The sequence below is a fragment of the Drosophila bipectinata genome, chromosome XL (genome assembly GCF_030179905.1).
Source record: "Drosophila bipectinata strain 14024-0381.07 chromosome XL, DbipHiC1v2, whole genome shotgun sequence".
NCBI classification, from domain to species: domain Eukaryota; kingdom Metazoa; phylum Arthropoda; class Insecta; order Diptera; family Drosophilidae; genus Drosophila; species Drosophila bipectinata.
Genome location: NC_091734.1, coordinates 10085437 through 10101202, shown reverse-complemented (window position 1 = coordinate 10101202; position 15766 = coordinate 10085437). Strand labels below are relative to the sequence as shown.

General features: G+C 42.4%; 4 protein-coding genes and 1 long non-coding RNA gene across 6 annotated transcripts; 3 read left to right on the top strand and 2 right to left on the bottom strand.

Annotated features, from left to right (window-relative positions):
* The first annotated feature begins 196 nt into the window (after positions 1 to 196).
* LOC108120139 (uncharacterized) lies at positions 197 to 3314 on the top strand. The gene is made up of 3 exons (XM_070277396.1): positions 197 to 352; positions 540 to 1265; positions 1332 to 3314. Exons 1-3 carry the CDS (start codon positions 197 to 199, stop codon positions 3312 to 3314), a joined length of 2865 nt encoding a protein of 954 aa, XP_070133497.1.
* Positions 3315 to 3435: 121 nt separating this feature from the next.
* On the bottom strand, positions 3436 to 7886 carry Cyp28c1 (Cytochrome P450 28c1). Of its 2 annotated transcripts, XM_017233638.3 has the most exons (5): positions 7670 to 7878; positions 7266 to 7611; positions 6795 to 7205; positions 6018 to 6141; positions 5326 to 5960 (listed from the first exon to the last, which is right to left on the bottom strand). In XM_017233638.3, the coding sequence occupies exons 1-5, from the start codon at positions 7855 to 7857 to the stop codon at positions 5515 to 5517; spliced, it is 1515 nt and encodes a 504-aa protein (XP_017089127.2). In that variant the 5' UTR covers positions 7858 to 7878; the 3' UTR covers positions 5326 to 5514. The 2 variants fall into 2 exon arrangements, with proteins under 2 accessions (XP_070134963.1, XP_017089127.2); XM_070278862.1 differs by lacking the exons at positions 5326 to 5960; positions 6018 to 6141 and adding an exon at positions 3436 to 3571 and having other exon boundaries at positions 7670 to 7886.
* Positions 7887 to 8070: 184 nt separating this feature from the next.
* On the top strand, positions 8071 to 10889 carry LOC138926692 (uncharacterized). Its single transcript, XR_011443302.1, has 3 exons — positions 8071 to 8305; positions 10011 to 10209; positions 10271 to 10889. It is a non-coding gene; the product is annotated as an uncharacterized lncRNA (long non-coding RNA).
* On the bottom strand, positions 8431 to 9209 carry LOC108120123 (probable cytochrome P450 28c1). The gene is made up of 2 exons (XM_017233639.3): positions 8913 to 9209; positions 8431 to 8852 (listed from the first exon to the last, which is right to left on the bottom strand). The coding sequence occupies exons 1-2, from the start codon at positions 9046 to 9048 to the stop codon at positions 8566 to 8568; spliced, it is 423 nt and encodes a 140-aa protein (XP_017089128.2). The 5' UTR covers positions 9049 to 9209; the 3' UTR covers positions 8431 to 8565.
* Positions 10890 to 12022: 1133 nt separating the features above from the next.
* Positions 12023 to 12503, top strand: LOC108120117 (protein new-glue 3). The gene has a single exon (XM_017233633.2). The coding sequence runs from the start codon at positions 12075 to 12077 to the stop codon at positions 12501 to 12503; it is 429 nt and encodes a 142-aa protein (XP_017089122.2). The 5' UTR covers positions 12023 to 12074.
* The last annotated feature ends 3263 nt before the right edge of the window (positions 12504 to 15766 follow it).

The window sequence follows — 15766 nt, the reverse complement described above, 5'->3', positions numbered from 1 at the left end:
CATTTTATCAAATACCAGGCCATGTGTTGGTTTTTGTTGGACTTTGGGGTTTTTTTTTGGATTTTTTTTGGGTGTAGTAGAGCGGCGATAACTCAATAAGCCAAATCTGCATTTTCGGGCGAATGTTGCGTAGTGTTTGCCGAGCGACTCGTGGATGGGTTAACGAAAGGCCCATCTTTTGGTAAATTAGCGAATGATGATGATGGGAGATCGAAGACTGAAGATGCTCCAGACTAGTTTTGGGAGAAGAGGCGAAAAAAAAAAAACATATAAAACGCAGGTATCGGGTCATTGGGGGCATCATTGTACGGTTGGAGATCGAAGCTCAAGCACCACCGACTTAAAGATGAATGTAAGTGGTGCCCACACAGGATGATTACCCCTAAGGATTACTAAGGATATCTATAACTCAGTGATATAATTATCTTAATTTTTTTTTCTGTGCATAAAAAAAAAACCTCAAAAGTTTATACCAAAAAAAAAAAAAAGCAAAATTCAAACAACAAAAAAAATGTTTTCTCGTTCGTTTCCGGTTCAAGTTCTTTGGCGCCTTCATTGCGATCGCCATCTGCGGGATGTGTGGATTAACCCAAGCGGATATATCGCTCAAGCTCCGACAACAACAACAACAACAGCAGCAACAACAATCTCTGATTCAGAAGGAGCAATACTACAAGACGGGTGGCTTCCAGGAGAGCAATTATGGCAACTCCGGCTATCAGATCTTCGAGGTTCACAATCCCGTTTCGGGTCCCGGTCAGGCCTACTTGCCGCCCACCTCCCACCAGGGTCATGATGATGGCCTGGATGTGTCCTTCTTGGGCTTTGCCGACGCACCAGCTCCTGTGGCTTCTCCGGCTCCAGTTTCTGCTCCAGTTCCGGCCCCGGCTCCTGTCCAGGCTGCCATTCCGGTGCCCTTCCCCTCGAACTACCAGCACGACTTTCAGCGCTCCAAGCCGGCTGCTCCGGTGGGCTACAGTGGTCAGGCCTACTTGCCACCCACTGCAGCTGCCCCAGTAGTCCAGCAGCAGGTGCAGCAAGTTCATGTGCAACAGCAGCAGCAATATGCCTCTCAAAGCTATCAGGCACCCGGATATCTGCCACCCACCACCACCCAGGAAGTCACTCAGTCTGTGCCCCAGACAGTCTCCACTTACCAGGCTCCGGACTACCTGCCGCCCACTGCCACACCCGTCCAGCAACAGAAGGTCTTCCAGGCCCCAACTTATCTGCCGCCAACTGGCAACTCTGGCACCTCCGGCCAGGTGGTGACCACTGGATCCTCCAGCCAGGCCGAGTACCAAGCACCCGGCTATCTGCCACCTCAGCAGCAGCAACAGCAAGCCCAAGTGCAGCAAGTGCAGGTGCAGCAGCACCAGCAACAGGTGCAACAAGTGCAGCAGGTACAGCAAGTGCAACAGCAACAGATCGCTCAGACTTCTGGCCAGAGCTATCAGGCTCCTGGGTATCTGCCACCTGGTTATGACTTCTCCAATCCCGATCCCCTCCCAGAGGCTCTGGGTCAGGCCTTTGGAAGCTCAGCCAGCGTTGCCCCAGCTCCAGTCCAGCAAGTTGCTCCTGTGCAGCAGATTGCTCCTGTCCAGCAAGTGGCTTCCGTCCAGACCACCGTCCAGAGTGTTGCTGGCGAGTACCGTGCTCCTGGCTACCTCCCACCTGGCTACGATGAGCCCAGGACTCCGTCCCAGCCTCAGTCACTGCCACAAGTGCAACAGATACAGCAGCAACAGGTGCAGCAGGTACAGCAGGTGATTGTGGCACCCACACAGGCCACAGTGGCTCATCCTGGAGCTCTTCCCGATGGCTATGATTTCGTCAAGCCCGAGAACTCCGAGGCAGCCATTGCCGAGCTCCACAGCCTCCAGACTCAGACCAAGTTGCTCAAGGAGCAACAGCAGAGGCAGTTGCAACAGCAGCAGCAACAGCAACAGGTTGTGGTCCAGTCGCAGGTACAGGTCTCCAGACCTCAGCAGTCTGAGGATATTGTCTACGGACGTCCCAAGCAGCAGCTGCAGCAACAAGTCCAGGTCCAACAACAGGTGCAACAAGTCCAGGTCCAGCAACAGGTGCAACATGTCCACCATCAGCAACAGGTGCAGCATCAACACTACACGGCTCCTGGCTACTTGCCGCCCACGGTTGCAGCTCCAGCACCAGCTCCTGCCCCAGTTCGGGTTTCCGTGCCAGCTCCTGCGCCAGTTCCTGCACCCGCTCCTATCCCAGTCTCCATTCCAGCTCCGGCTCCAGTGCCAGCTCCAGCTCTAGCTCCCATTTCCCTGCCCGCTCCGGCACCTCTTCCCATTCCAGCTCCAGCTCCCGCTCCAGTGCCAGCTCCTGCTCCTGCCCCTGTGGTCCATGCAACATCCTACCAGCACCAGCACCAGCAATACAGGGCTTCCGGCTACCTGCCACCCGTGGCCAGTGCTCCTGCCGCCCTGCCTGCTCCAGCCCCCACCCAGGTGACTCACATCCACTCCCTGAGGAGCTACATGAACACCGTCCAGCCCTTCGCCCGCTACGCCCAGCCAGTGCGCCAGCAGCACCATCACATCCACCATGTCCAGCACCAGCAGCAGAAGCACCAGCAGCAGCAACAGGTGATTGAGGTGGCTCCCATGTACCGGGAGCAGTCCAAGCGTCCGCGATTCTATGCTCCGGCCTATGCCCGCCAGCAGGTCCAGCAAGTCCAGCAAGTCCAGCAGGCTCAGCAGCACCTGCACCACCACTACCACCGTGTGGTGCAGAGCCAGAAGCTACAGCCCGTGCCCGTCTCCATTCCTGCCCCCCAGCCAGCTCCGCAGACCCTCAGCCTGAAGGCGCAGCAGTCGCTCCAGAAGTTCATGCCCAAGGACGTCCAGGTGGCGGTCAATGTGGCGATGGCGGCCACCGCCCCTCTGCCAGCCCCCGTCGCCCTGCGTGGTAGCTCCCGGGTGCGCACCGTCCAGATCGTTAAGCCACACGCGACGAGGACCTTCAAGGTCCTGGAGACGCTCGACCAGGCCGGCGTCAAGACCATCAAGATTTTGGGCGCCACCAACGAGCAGCCCCAGGGCAGGCATCACGTGGTCAAGGTCGTCACCCAGAACGCCCACAGTGGGGCGGAGACGCACGTCCAGACGGTGAAGATCTTTGATGACTTTGGAGCTCCAGCCGCTCCAGTGGCTCCAGTTGTGAGGCAGATCCAGCAGCAGGTCCAGCAGCAGAACGGCTACCTGCCTCCCGCCCGGCCAAGGACCCGTATCGTCCGGCAGGCCTCAAAGCCCCTGCGCCTGCATCCCGTCGCCAGCCTGCACTAGGGGATCGGGTCAGAGGTCAACTCCCAGCACTGATTAGTTGTAAAAATCACACATCATCAAGCGCTAACTATTTTTTTTTCTCCTCCGATTTGAAACGATTTCTTCCACAAAAGTAACTTTATTTCGCATGCATTTCCATTGGAATTACGGATCACCGGATCACCGGATTACGGAATTACGGAATTACGGATTTGTCGCTGATTCATTCCCGGACTCTCCACATACACACACATTTTCCAGCCAAAACCAATCCGGACCTGCAATCAACAGAAAATCGAAATCAAATCATTTGCATGCAATATTAACGAGCGACTCGAATTTCTTACCTAATAAATAAATATATAATTACGTAAAATATATGTAAATAATGTTGTGGTTTTAATGGGCGGATTGGAGAGAAGAAAGGGATAGGGGGACTTGGAGAATTGGTAATTGGGGAGACCTTGAATTCGTAATGGGAAGTTGAAACAAAGAGCTTGTCACAATATTTATTTATTCTTTAGAAACCGAAATGAGTCAAGGTTTTTGAATGCAATTTTTAAGTGGTATAATAGGGAATTTTCAACAGATATTTTTTTCAGATTTTATAGACCTATAGACTCTAGATAATTTGTGGATAATTTTATTATATTTTTATTATCTTGTTATATGTTTTTTTTACCAATAGCTTTTCCTTTCTAATATTTCTTTTCTTAATCTTTAATTGCCCTTCTCGAAACCCCTCTTATAAAAATTATAAAACATAAACCCACATATTTAGTAAACCTATAATTCGAAATCAAAGATATAAACATGCAACACCTCTTTCCCGCCCATAGACTTCCATAATTTAAAGCTTTTTAAATGAAAATGAAGCCCTTTGATGAGTCTCCTAAAAGGTTTTGCAATATACTCTTTGATATACATATGTATAGACCCATGATCCGATGTGAAAATAGATAATTCAGTATTTATTCGTGATGTCTCTCTGTCCCATGATTAACTGGCCCGAAGGCGTGTCCAATCCCCCAATGAGCGTGACCTTCGCAATTTGGTTTCATTCGGATTCCGGATTCCATTCAGTTTTTGGGTCTCGGCGATGGGTTTTCGATTTCTTTTCAGCTTCCGCTCGGGAAAAAGAGGCGTACGATTTCAGTGAAAGGTCTTAGCAGAGTTACAAAGGTTGGACTACACTGCCACAAAAAGTTTCAGACTAAATGGTGTTTAAACTTTGGAGATATAAGCCTTGCTTTGGAAATTGGTGCCTAAACTATATGATATATAGACGCTGGAATGATTAAGAGGGGTACGATTTTACTGAAAGGCCTTACCAGAGTTATAATACATACCAAAAGTTTCCGACTAAATGGTGTTTAAACTTTAGAGATATAAGTTTTGCTTCGGAAAATGGTTCTTGAACTTTAAAGATTTTATGATATATAGACGCTAAAAAGAGAAAAAGAAGCTCAATTCTAGTGAAAGGCCTTACTAGAGTGACAAGGTCTATAATATATACCTACCAAAAGTTTCAGACTAAATGGTGTTTAAGCTTTGAAGATACATATATTATATGGAGAATCAAACGTTTTAGCTTCTGGTTAAAAAAAGATAAGTACAATTTTGGTAAAAGCTCTTACCAGAGTTATTAAAGTTATAATAAATACCTACCAAAATTTTTAGACTAAATGGAAGTGTCAAATATTAGTTACTAGTATGAAAGGCAAAAAAAAAACATTTAGTTCTAGAACTAGAAGAGAACAAGAACTAGATGTGTAAATTAAAATACTATATAGTATATATACTATTATACTATTATACTATTACTATTATATTAGTACTATACTACTATTAAATCATAGCACACATTTTTTTGGCAAGTTATTTTTCCGAGTGTATGAAATGTAAATGCATTCAATGCCTCCGCGAGCGCCTATTGATGAATGGCCTCTATTTGGACACCCGTCGATGACACAATTCCCCAACAGAATGTCATCCACTCTATTGAGCCCCAAAGAGTCCAAACAACTCCAAGTTAACTCTTAAATTTTTATTATAGATCCATCGTTACCAACATGTTATCGTTAAATCACAAAACAAAAAAAAAAGTAGTGCATATGGAATATGATCGGAGTGTTCTAGCTAAGGTCCTATATGAGGATCTTAAAAAGGCCATGAGGTAGGGGGCCTATTTATGGAAGGGGTCTACGAAGATCGCCAAATTTTAGGAAATCTTGGCCGAACGCGGTTCAAAGTCCAGCCAGATGCCGCCTTTGTGGACGCCGACAAAGATATTGGGATCCAGTTGGTTGCCCGCCAGTGTACGGGCATTGGTCTTCACCTGGAACCGCTGGACGATGACCGCCAGTGCGGCCTTGGCCATGGCCAGGCCCAGACGCATCCCGACGCACTGCCTCGGCCCGTTGCCGAAGCCCAAAAATACGCCCTGCTGCTTGAATCGCTTGAGTCCGCCATCGAGGAACCGCTCCGGTCGGAACTCGCCTGGCTCCGGATAGAAATCAGGATCATGGTGTAGGCCGTACACCGGAATCATCACATTGTCGCCGGGACGGAGCTTCACCGACTCCGCCTTGTGGCTGCCCAGCAACTCGTAGTCCCGGGTACAGGTCTTGGATGCCCACCCAGAGGCCGGATACATCCGGAGGCTCTCTATAAGACGGGATTGGAGGATGGATGGGGTTTACTTCGTCCCTTTGTAGCACTCACCATTAAAACAGGCACTCAGGTAGGGCAATTCGATTAGAGCGTCCAAGTCGAGCAGCTCCGAGTCCCCACCAGCCCGATCCAGTTCCTCCAATAGCCGACGCTGACAACCCGGATAGCGTCCAAGCTGGCAGGACATCGTAGAAAATCAAATCAATGAGATTCATGTGAGAATGTGAGAAAGACTACAACGTTTCACAAAACACAATCGCAATAATATATATTTTAGAAAATAATTTTGATTTTTCGGGAGCTGGTGAGTTGGTGTTCACCGATTGAAAACTTAGAAATGAATAACAGTCTACGAGATCTAATTTGAGGGCTATACCTCTCCAGCCTACTACTATTGGAGATTTCAAAAATTAGAACTCAAGGACTACTTGTATAGGGAGAAGGGTATATATGATACCCGGTACGTTATACAAACTCTCAGGCAATTTCAATAAAATTATAGTTTTAAAAGAAACTAAATCTTAATATTTAGAATATAAAGCATACTCTCGACTATTTAATTTAAGACGAGTTGCCACAAAAAAGGTGGACCCATGGGGAACAGTCTACAAGGTCGTCATGAGGAGGATTAAAGGGCAAGAACACCTTAGGTCAACATGCCCTACCCTGGTAAGGAACATAGTGGAGTCACTGGTCCCAAAGCACCAAAAAGGGAATTTATACCAGCTGATGATATTTTTATATCTTCTAGACTCTCAGATCTCTTAAGATCCTATTGGAGCACCTCTATAAGTCCATAAGTAGACCTATTTCTATCTAAGAACTCACCAAAAGCAAGCACTGAGCAATACTAGTAGAGGTGGTGTCCAGACCATCAAACATAAAGGTCATGGCATGAGAGATCAGATCCTCCTCGGTGAGGTTGTGCTCCCTCTGTAGCTCCAGGAGGTGGTTGATGAAGTCGTTCCTCTCCTGGTGATTGGAGCGACGGAGGCGAAGGGCTTCGCTTATGACCCCGCCCATGAAGCGGTCGTATGAGCGTGGAAAGACCTTCGGACGGAAGCGTCTGGGCAGGTTGGGGAAAAGACCAGAAACTGCTCCGGCGATGGTCAGGCCTATATTTTCGCTGGACATCTGCTGGTTCTGTTGTACCACTGGGAGGGGGTCCTTGCTGAAGCTTCGAGCCTGTATGCCCAGGACACAGTCGAATAGGACTTCTCCCGTGAAACGGAGACCAAGCTGGAAGAGATTTGAGAAAAATTTTAAAACCGGAAAGCACTTCTCCAGAGTGTTAGTTACATCAGTTCCATCATAAGGTCCTCCGCCTGTCGTATCCTTGGTGAGAAAGTCGCAAAGATCCCGGCAGACACGCTCCATGATGGAGTGCAGAGTTCGGATCCGACCGTTGGTCATCAAGGTGGAGAATATGGCTCGTTCCCGACGCCAATCGTCGCCCTGGAGGACAAAAGGATTGCGGGCGATGAGCCGGTCCTTGGCTGGGTCCACCATGCGCGAGGCATCATTATCCTCGAAATGCCGAAAGGCACTCACGAAGATCTCGGTAACGAGACGCGGTTCCAGGATCAGTAGCTTGGGAGCTCTCAGCAGGAAGCATCCCACATAGCTGTTTGTCTCACGATATCGCCTGTACATCAAAATAAGGATTATTATTAGTCCATTAGTACCGGGAATCATACTTTTACATATAAATATCCTGCATATCGATGGTAAAGTGCTGACGCGGCCATATTACATTGGGAAAGGATCCGAGAAGTGGAAAGACCTTGGGTTCCAGCACTCCTCGCCGCCGCCAGTGGCCAAAGTTGGATACCAGGAAGCCATAGATCAGCCCCAGTAGCGTCGCAAGTCCCAGTAACAGCGATCCGAGCATGCCGACAACGCACACGATACTGAAACCCAGAGGGTGATTCTAAATCGGGGCGGTGAGTGGGCGGTGGGCGGCACGAATCGTTTTGGGGTAGCGTGTTTCCCGAACCCATATGATGGGCTACTACTCTACTACTATATCAAATAAGATGTAATAGTTTGCATGTCTGCGGCTTCATGGAAGCTCAATTATCGAATTAACTGCCAAACAAGTTCAACTGCTAAGCAAATAAATTGCTAGTTTCTGAGAAAATGTAGTTACTTTGGACTCAGGCACTCAGATCTCATTAGGCTTACGTGCTATAATGATTGATATATTGACTTAATAACAATATTATGGGAAATTCTTTAGATTCTTTAGCAAAAATTCATACCTTTTAGACACCTATATACTGTACATACAACAGAGGCTCTTTGAGTTTGTTGTCCTTGTCACGGTCGCCATAAAAAAGGTTTGTATGTCTAATTACTATTTGTTTATGGGCATTTCCAGGGTCTATTTGGACACCCATCGGTAACATAATTCCCCAACAGAATGCCATCCACTCTATAGAGCCCCAAAGAGTCTAAAGAAGAGTTAACTCTTAAATTTTTATTAGTGGTCCATCATTATCATCAAGTTATCGTTAAATCACAAAACAAAAAAAAAAGTAGTGCATATGGAATATGATCGGAGTGTTCTAAGGTCCTATATGAGGATCTTATAAAGGCCTTATTTAAGGCCATTAAGTTTGGGCCTATTTATGGAAGCGGCCGGCCTACGGAGACCCCCAAATTTGGGGAAATCTTCTTGGCCATTCCCGAGGCCCAGGAATACGCCCTGCTGCTTGGACCGCTTGAGTCCGCCATCGAGGAACCGCTTCGGTCGGAACTCGCCCGGCTCCGGGTAGATATCAGGAATCATCACATTGTCGCCGGGACGGAGCTTCACCAGCAACTCGTAGTCCCGGGTACAGGTCTTGGATGCCCACCCAGAGGCCGGATACATCCGGAGACTCTCTACAAAAAGCCGGGATTGGAGGATGGATGGGATTTACTTCATTTCTCTGTAGTACTCACCATTAAAACAGGCACTCAGGTAGGGCAATTCGATTAGAGCGTCCAAGTCGAGCAGCTCCGAGTCCCCACCAGCCCGACCCAGTTCCTCCAATAGCCGATGCTGACAACCCGGATAGCGTCCAAGCTGGCAGGACATCGTAGAAAATCAAATCAATGAGATTCATGTGAGAATGTGAGAAAGACTACAACGTTTCACAAAATACAATCGCAATAATATATTTTTTAGAAAATAATTTTGATTTTTCGGGAGCTGGTGAATTAATGTTCACCGATTGAAAACTTAGAAATGAATAACAGTCTACGAGATCTAATTTAAAGGCTATACCTCTCCAGCCTACTATTATTGGAGATTTCAAATATTACAACTCAAGGACTACTTGTTTTGGGTTTTTCTTCAAACTTTTAATTTTAAAAACGAAAGATGGTATTGCAGTTGGGTTAAAATACTTATATAAGTTTCCATTTTACATTTTATTGAGTATATGATAACATAGTTTTATATGTAGTTTATTTCTTTTGTCACGGTCGCCATAAAAAGGACTTGTACGTCTAATTACCATTTATTTCATAGAAGTTTAGGTTTTTCTGGACTTTATATTTATTTTATAATATTAAAAACATAACAGAATAAGTATTTTTAAGAGCAATAAGTATTTTTGAAGCCTTAAAGAGAAATAGTTTAAGTTTTAAAGGAATTTTTTAATAATAAAAGTACTACATAAGTAAGCACATACTCTTAAGTAAGCACACACATAGGTGGCTTACGGACAACAAATCAAATGTCATGGATCCCACAGATCTCAAAGCCCATGCCCGCCTGCCTGGCAACCCTGGACGGTGCTCTTAGCCTCTCCAACAATGAGAACAATGGGAACACTTAATTCAACAAAGGGGGGCCATTGTGGCGAATGCTGCGTGCGATGCTGTTAATGTTGCTGTTGTTTTTTGCAAATAAATATTTATTTATTTTTTTTTTTTTTGCCATTTGACGGCCTTGGTTTCGGGGAAAGCAGAAGAGGAGATCTAAAAAAACAGAAACACTTGCGAAATCTAATCCTTTTCTCACATAATATTAATTATCTCATGTTTTATTTTTAGACGACTTTAAATGGTTGAATGATCAATCAACTGATCTGTAAATCATAACTCTCTCTCTGGGGGATTAAGTGCAGTAGTCCCAACCATCAATCATCAAAAATGGTACAATGATGGATGGCACACAACATGATCTAATACCAAAGAAAACACTAAAAGAAATTAAAAGATGATGAGTTTCTTTCATAATCTTCTTCCAAAAGTAATTTTCTTTTCTAACATAAGTTTCTTTCATTTTTCATAATTTTTTATATTTTTTTTAGATTTTTTGAACAATTTCTTTCAGTGCCCTTGTCCATCTACACTCACCGTTGACATTGACCTTGTTTGGGGACCAGACCAGTCTCGGGATCGAAACGGAACCAATTTATTAGACCTCGCCACAAATGATATAATAAAACAAAGTCAAATCAAATCCACACAGATCGTCTGAGCTTGGCTTTTAAGTATCATACGAATAATATTATATAAATTATATAGTTCAAAGTACAGAATGTAGTCATAATGATCTTTAAGATAATGTTAGGAAAGGTTTAACATAAATTATAGGAATCTTATACCTGTATGTATGTATCTTTATGGGTCTTATTAACACATTTATTTAAAAGGGACCAGTTCTATACTATCTTTGTAGTTATTAAATCATGATATAGAATCTGTCTGTACATATATATAAGTCTGCAACTTTTTAGAAAATCCATTTAGTAAGGAACTAGTATATATATGTAAGTATACTATATAACAGGAACGACATATAATTGTTTTGAGTTCAAAATAAAATAAAGCTCAGAAGAGCTTCAAGAAAATTCAAAAAAAGGCCCATACCTTCTTTATTTTTAAGTTATTATAGTATCTACACAATAATCCCTAAAGGAATCAAAAGGAATCAGGAATATATATATATTCCTTTTATAAAGGAATTTTATAAAAATGATTTTCGTGTCTAACCAAAAAAAAAAGGCGTTGGGACATCTGATGACCAAGAGATTTGTGAAGAAAATCCTTTCTACCAAGGAAATAGTAAAAAAGCTATGATAAATTGCAATATCTATATGATATTCTATATCTATTTGAAAGGCATAAATAATGTATTGTAATATTCCATTATTAGATCTATTTTATAAAATATCCCAGAGGATTTCACAAAACAGAAGACTATGTAGAAATAAGTAAATAAGAAGCTCCAAAAATTAGGTCTATAGAATCCAAACACATATAGAGTTAGAGTTAGAGTTAGGTCTATAGAGTTTATGTCTAAACAGATAATGGCCCAGTTAATGAATATCAGAAAGGTTTTTTGAAAAAATATAATAACAAGGATAAATGGAGCATTTTTTTATAGATTTTAGATTTATGAACTTAAAACGCATTTCTTTCAAAATAAAGATATTTTTGATTATAGGGTTATATGGATTATAACCCTAGGATTAGGGATTGGGATTAGGGATGATTATAGGATTATATAGGGGTATATTTTTTATAAGATAAGAAGTTACATTTCTTTTAAGAACCATAATATATAGACATAGATACCATGTAAAATTGGTTTTTTCTTAAATATTAATCGAACTCTGATGTTTAAATTATAAAACGATTTTTTTAACAAAAAACCCTCTGCTAATGATTACTATTTTAAATATAACTCTATAACAGAACCTAAACAAACCACGTCACATCACTAAAAATAATTAAATAAAGAAACTGATAAAATTTTTGGTAGTAGGTAGTACTTAGTATGGCCTACTATTATTAGAGACTGGTAGTCTTATTAGAAACCCTCTTGGGGTATTGGGGTTTTGGCAAATAGTGCCAAATTTCTCTTTCCTGAAGAGCAAATAGAATGGATATTTCGAGCGTGTTTTGTGCAAACACATCTTATTGAAACAAGAAAGTTATAGAACAGAAGGCTATGTTTGTCCAGATTAAATAGCTTGTAGATGCTGTGGATAGATGTGGATCTCGGGAAGTATAAAAGCCACCAACAGAACCCCAAAAGAAGCACAGTTCTTGGATAATCTCATCCAATTCAATCTGATCCGATCTGATCTGATCCTCTCTAGCTTAAAAATGCGATTCATTTGCGTTTTGATCCTCGCCTGCCTGGCGTTCATAGTGGATCCGGCGTTAAGCGCCACCACCTCTACCACCCCCCCGGCTTCAACATCCGACCCGGCGAGCACTCCGTCAACCGCCACCCCGACCTCTAGCTCCACCCCTAGCACCAGCTCCACATCCACCTCTTCAAACTCTTCCACGACCGCCACCACCGAGGCCACCACCACCACCACCACTACCACCACCACGACAGCGGCCTCCACCTCCAAGTCTGGCAAGAAGAAGCACACTTACCGCCACAAGAACGTTATAAAGAGGGGCAAGAAGGTCACCAAGACCAAGACGAAGAAGGACAAGAGCAAGGACAAGAAGAACAAGAGCAAGAAGAGCAAGTCCAAGAAGAAGGAGTCGAAGAGGAGGAGCAACCGCCGCAGGGGCTAGACATATCCAAACCCTCAGATATACATCAAGGATCATCCCAGGACCCACAGACTATTGTGCAAACTCTCTTGAATAATATTAAAATTTTTTTTAAAAATAAATAAATAAATAAGTTTTAAACAAAAACAAATTATAAGAGTGGTATTATTAGGAGGGCTATACCTTCAAAATGGGACTTTCCCCTATAGGGCCCACTCGGATGTCTATATCTTCCCCAATTCTGATCCGATTCTCAAGCGGAGTGTTTTAAACGATTTCTGGGTCGATTTCCCACCATTCTGCATCAAAATCCTGGGACAAAATATTTTTTAAATTTTTTGTCCATTTTTTGTGATGGGGTCCCTTCACAATGGGACTTTCCCCTATAGGGCCCACTGCGATGTCTATATCTTCCCCAATTCTTATCCGATTCTCAAGCGGAATATCTTAAACGATTTCTAGATCGATTTCCCACCGTTCTGCATCAAAATCCTGAGACAAAATATTTTTTACATTTTTTGTCCATTTTTCCTGATGGGGTCCCTTCCAAATGGGACTTTCCCCAATAGGGCCCACTGCGATGTCTATATCTTCCCCAATTATGATCCGATTCTCAAGCGGAATGTTTTAATCGATTTCTGGATCGATTTCCCACCATTCTGCATCAAAATCCTGAGACAAAATATTTTTTACATTTTTTGTACATTTTTCCTGATGGGGTCCCTTCAAAATGGGACTTTCCCCTATAGGGCCCACTGCGATGTCTATATCTTCCCCAATTCTGATCCGATTCTCGAGCGGAGTGTTTTAAACGATTTCTGGATCGATTTCCCACCGTTCTGCATCAAAATCCTGAGAGAAAATAGTTTTTAAATTTTTTGTCCATTTTTCCTGATGGGGTCCCTTCAAAATGGGACTTTCTCCTATAGGGCCCACTGCGATGTCTATATTTTCCCCAATTCTGATCCGATTCTCAAGCGGAGTGTTTTAAACGATTTCTGGATCGATTTCCCACCATTCTGCATCAGAATCCTGAGACAAAATATTTTTTACATTTTTTGTCCATTTTTCCTGATGGGGTCCCTTCAAAATGGGACTTTCCCCTATAGGGCCCACTGCGATGTCTATATCTTCCCCAATTCTGATTCGATTCTCAAGCGGAGTGTTTTAAACGATTTCTGGATCGATTTCCCACCATTGTGCATCAAAATCCTGAGACAAAATATTTTTTACATTTTTTGTCCATTTTTCCTGATGGGGTCCCTTCAAAATGGGACTTTCCCCTATAGGGCCCACTGCGATGTCTATATCTTCCTCAATTCTGATCCGATTCTCAAGCGGAGTGTTTTAAACGATTTCGGGATCGATTTCCCACCATTCTGCATCAAAATCCTGAGACAAAATATTTTTTACATTTTTTGTCCATTTTTCCTGATGGGGTCCCTTCAAAATGGGACTTTCCCCTATAGGGCCCACTGCGATGTCTATATCTTCCCCAATTCTGATTCGATTCTCAAGCGGAGTATCTTAAACGATTTCTGGATCGATTTCCCACCATTCTGCATCAAAATCCTGAGACAAAATATTTTTTACATTTTTTGTCCATTTTTCCTGATGGGGTCCCTTCAAAATGGGACTTTCCCCTATAGGGCCCACTGCGATGTCTATATCTTCCCTAATTCTGATTCGATTCTCAAGCGGAGTGTTTTAAACGATATCTGGATCGATTTCCCACCATTCTGCATCAGAATCCTGAGACAAAATATTTTTTACATTTTTTGTCCATTTTTCCTGATGGGGTCCCTTCAAAATGGGACTTTCCCCTATAGGGCCCACTGCGATGTCTATATCTTCCCCAATTCTGATCCGATTCTCAAGCGGAGTGTTTTAAACGATTTCTGGATCGATTTCCCACCATTCTGCATCAGAATCCTGAGACAAAATATTTTTTACATTTTTTGTCCATTTTTCCTTCAAAATGGGACTTTCCCCTATAGGGCCCACTGCGATGTCTATATCTTCCCCAATTCTGATTCGATTCTCAAGCGGAATATCTTAAACGATTTCTGGATCGATTTCCCACCATTCTGCATCAAAATCCTGAGACAAAATATTTTTTACATTTTTTGTCCAATTTTCGTGATTTCGGGGTCCCTTCAAAATGAGACATTCCCCTATAGGGCCCACTGCGATGTCTATATCTTCCCTAATTCTGATCCGATTCTCAAGCGGAATATCTTAAACGATTTCTGGATTGATGGATTATATCCATCCCAACAGATCCAACAAAATTAAACCATTCATCGTGAGGTTTTTTAGTTTATGCATTTATTTATAAGTATATGGTGGTGTCGAGTTCGAAAAACGACTCCGCAAAATGAATTCTATGACACATTAGGTTATACAAATGAATTAAAAAAAGTTCTTTTTTTTGTATATATATTTTTTAAGCAGTTTTTTCTCCTTTTGTTTAAATTTTTGATTAACTAAGGGGGGAGTAGGGAGTAAGGAAAGACATGCGATGACGTGAAATGAACGTCGAATAATATATCGAATAGATATATATATATAGGTTTTAAGTAAATTGTCTGCCAATTTGCGACATATATCGTATGATTAGGGGCGTATATATGAATATATATATATATATATATGTGAAGTCATATCGGCGTACTAACTTAGGGAGCTTAAAAAAAAAACATAAAACAATTTGAAATAGAAATACAACATGAAGACGATAGTTTTCAAGTATAAAAAATATGTTTGTTTCTTCTCCTTCAACGTTTCTTCTGTTTTCTATTCTTTTTTTTCAGTGTTTTTTTGTTTTAAATATATATTTAATTTTTTTTGTTTGTTTTGTTTTGTATATAAAATTTGCAATCTTCTATCCACAACCTCAACCTGGCCAGCAGTATGCGTGTGTGTGTGTATGCTTTTAAGGTTTATCTTTTTTTGTTTATTTTTTTGTATCTATGTATCTATTTAGTTTTTATTTTTTAATAAATTTTTATTCTCAGTGATCTCAGTTACTCAGTTTTTTGTTTGTTTTTGGAATCAGGAAGCGGCAACAAGAGCCAAAAAAAAATCTTATTGCTTATTTTTTTTTTATTTGGGATTGCGTTTCTCAGAAGGCTTCTTTCTTTAAATATATATATATGTAAATATATATATATATATTATAATATATATTCGTATCTATAGTGTAGATTCATAAAAATATATCTGAATATGAAGCTTGAATTTTTTGTATGTTTGTATTTTTTTGGAGCGATATGGATATGTTT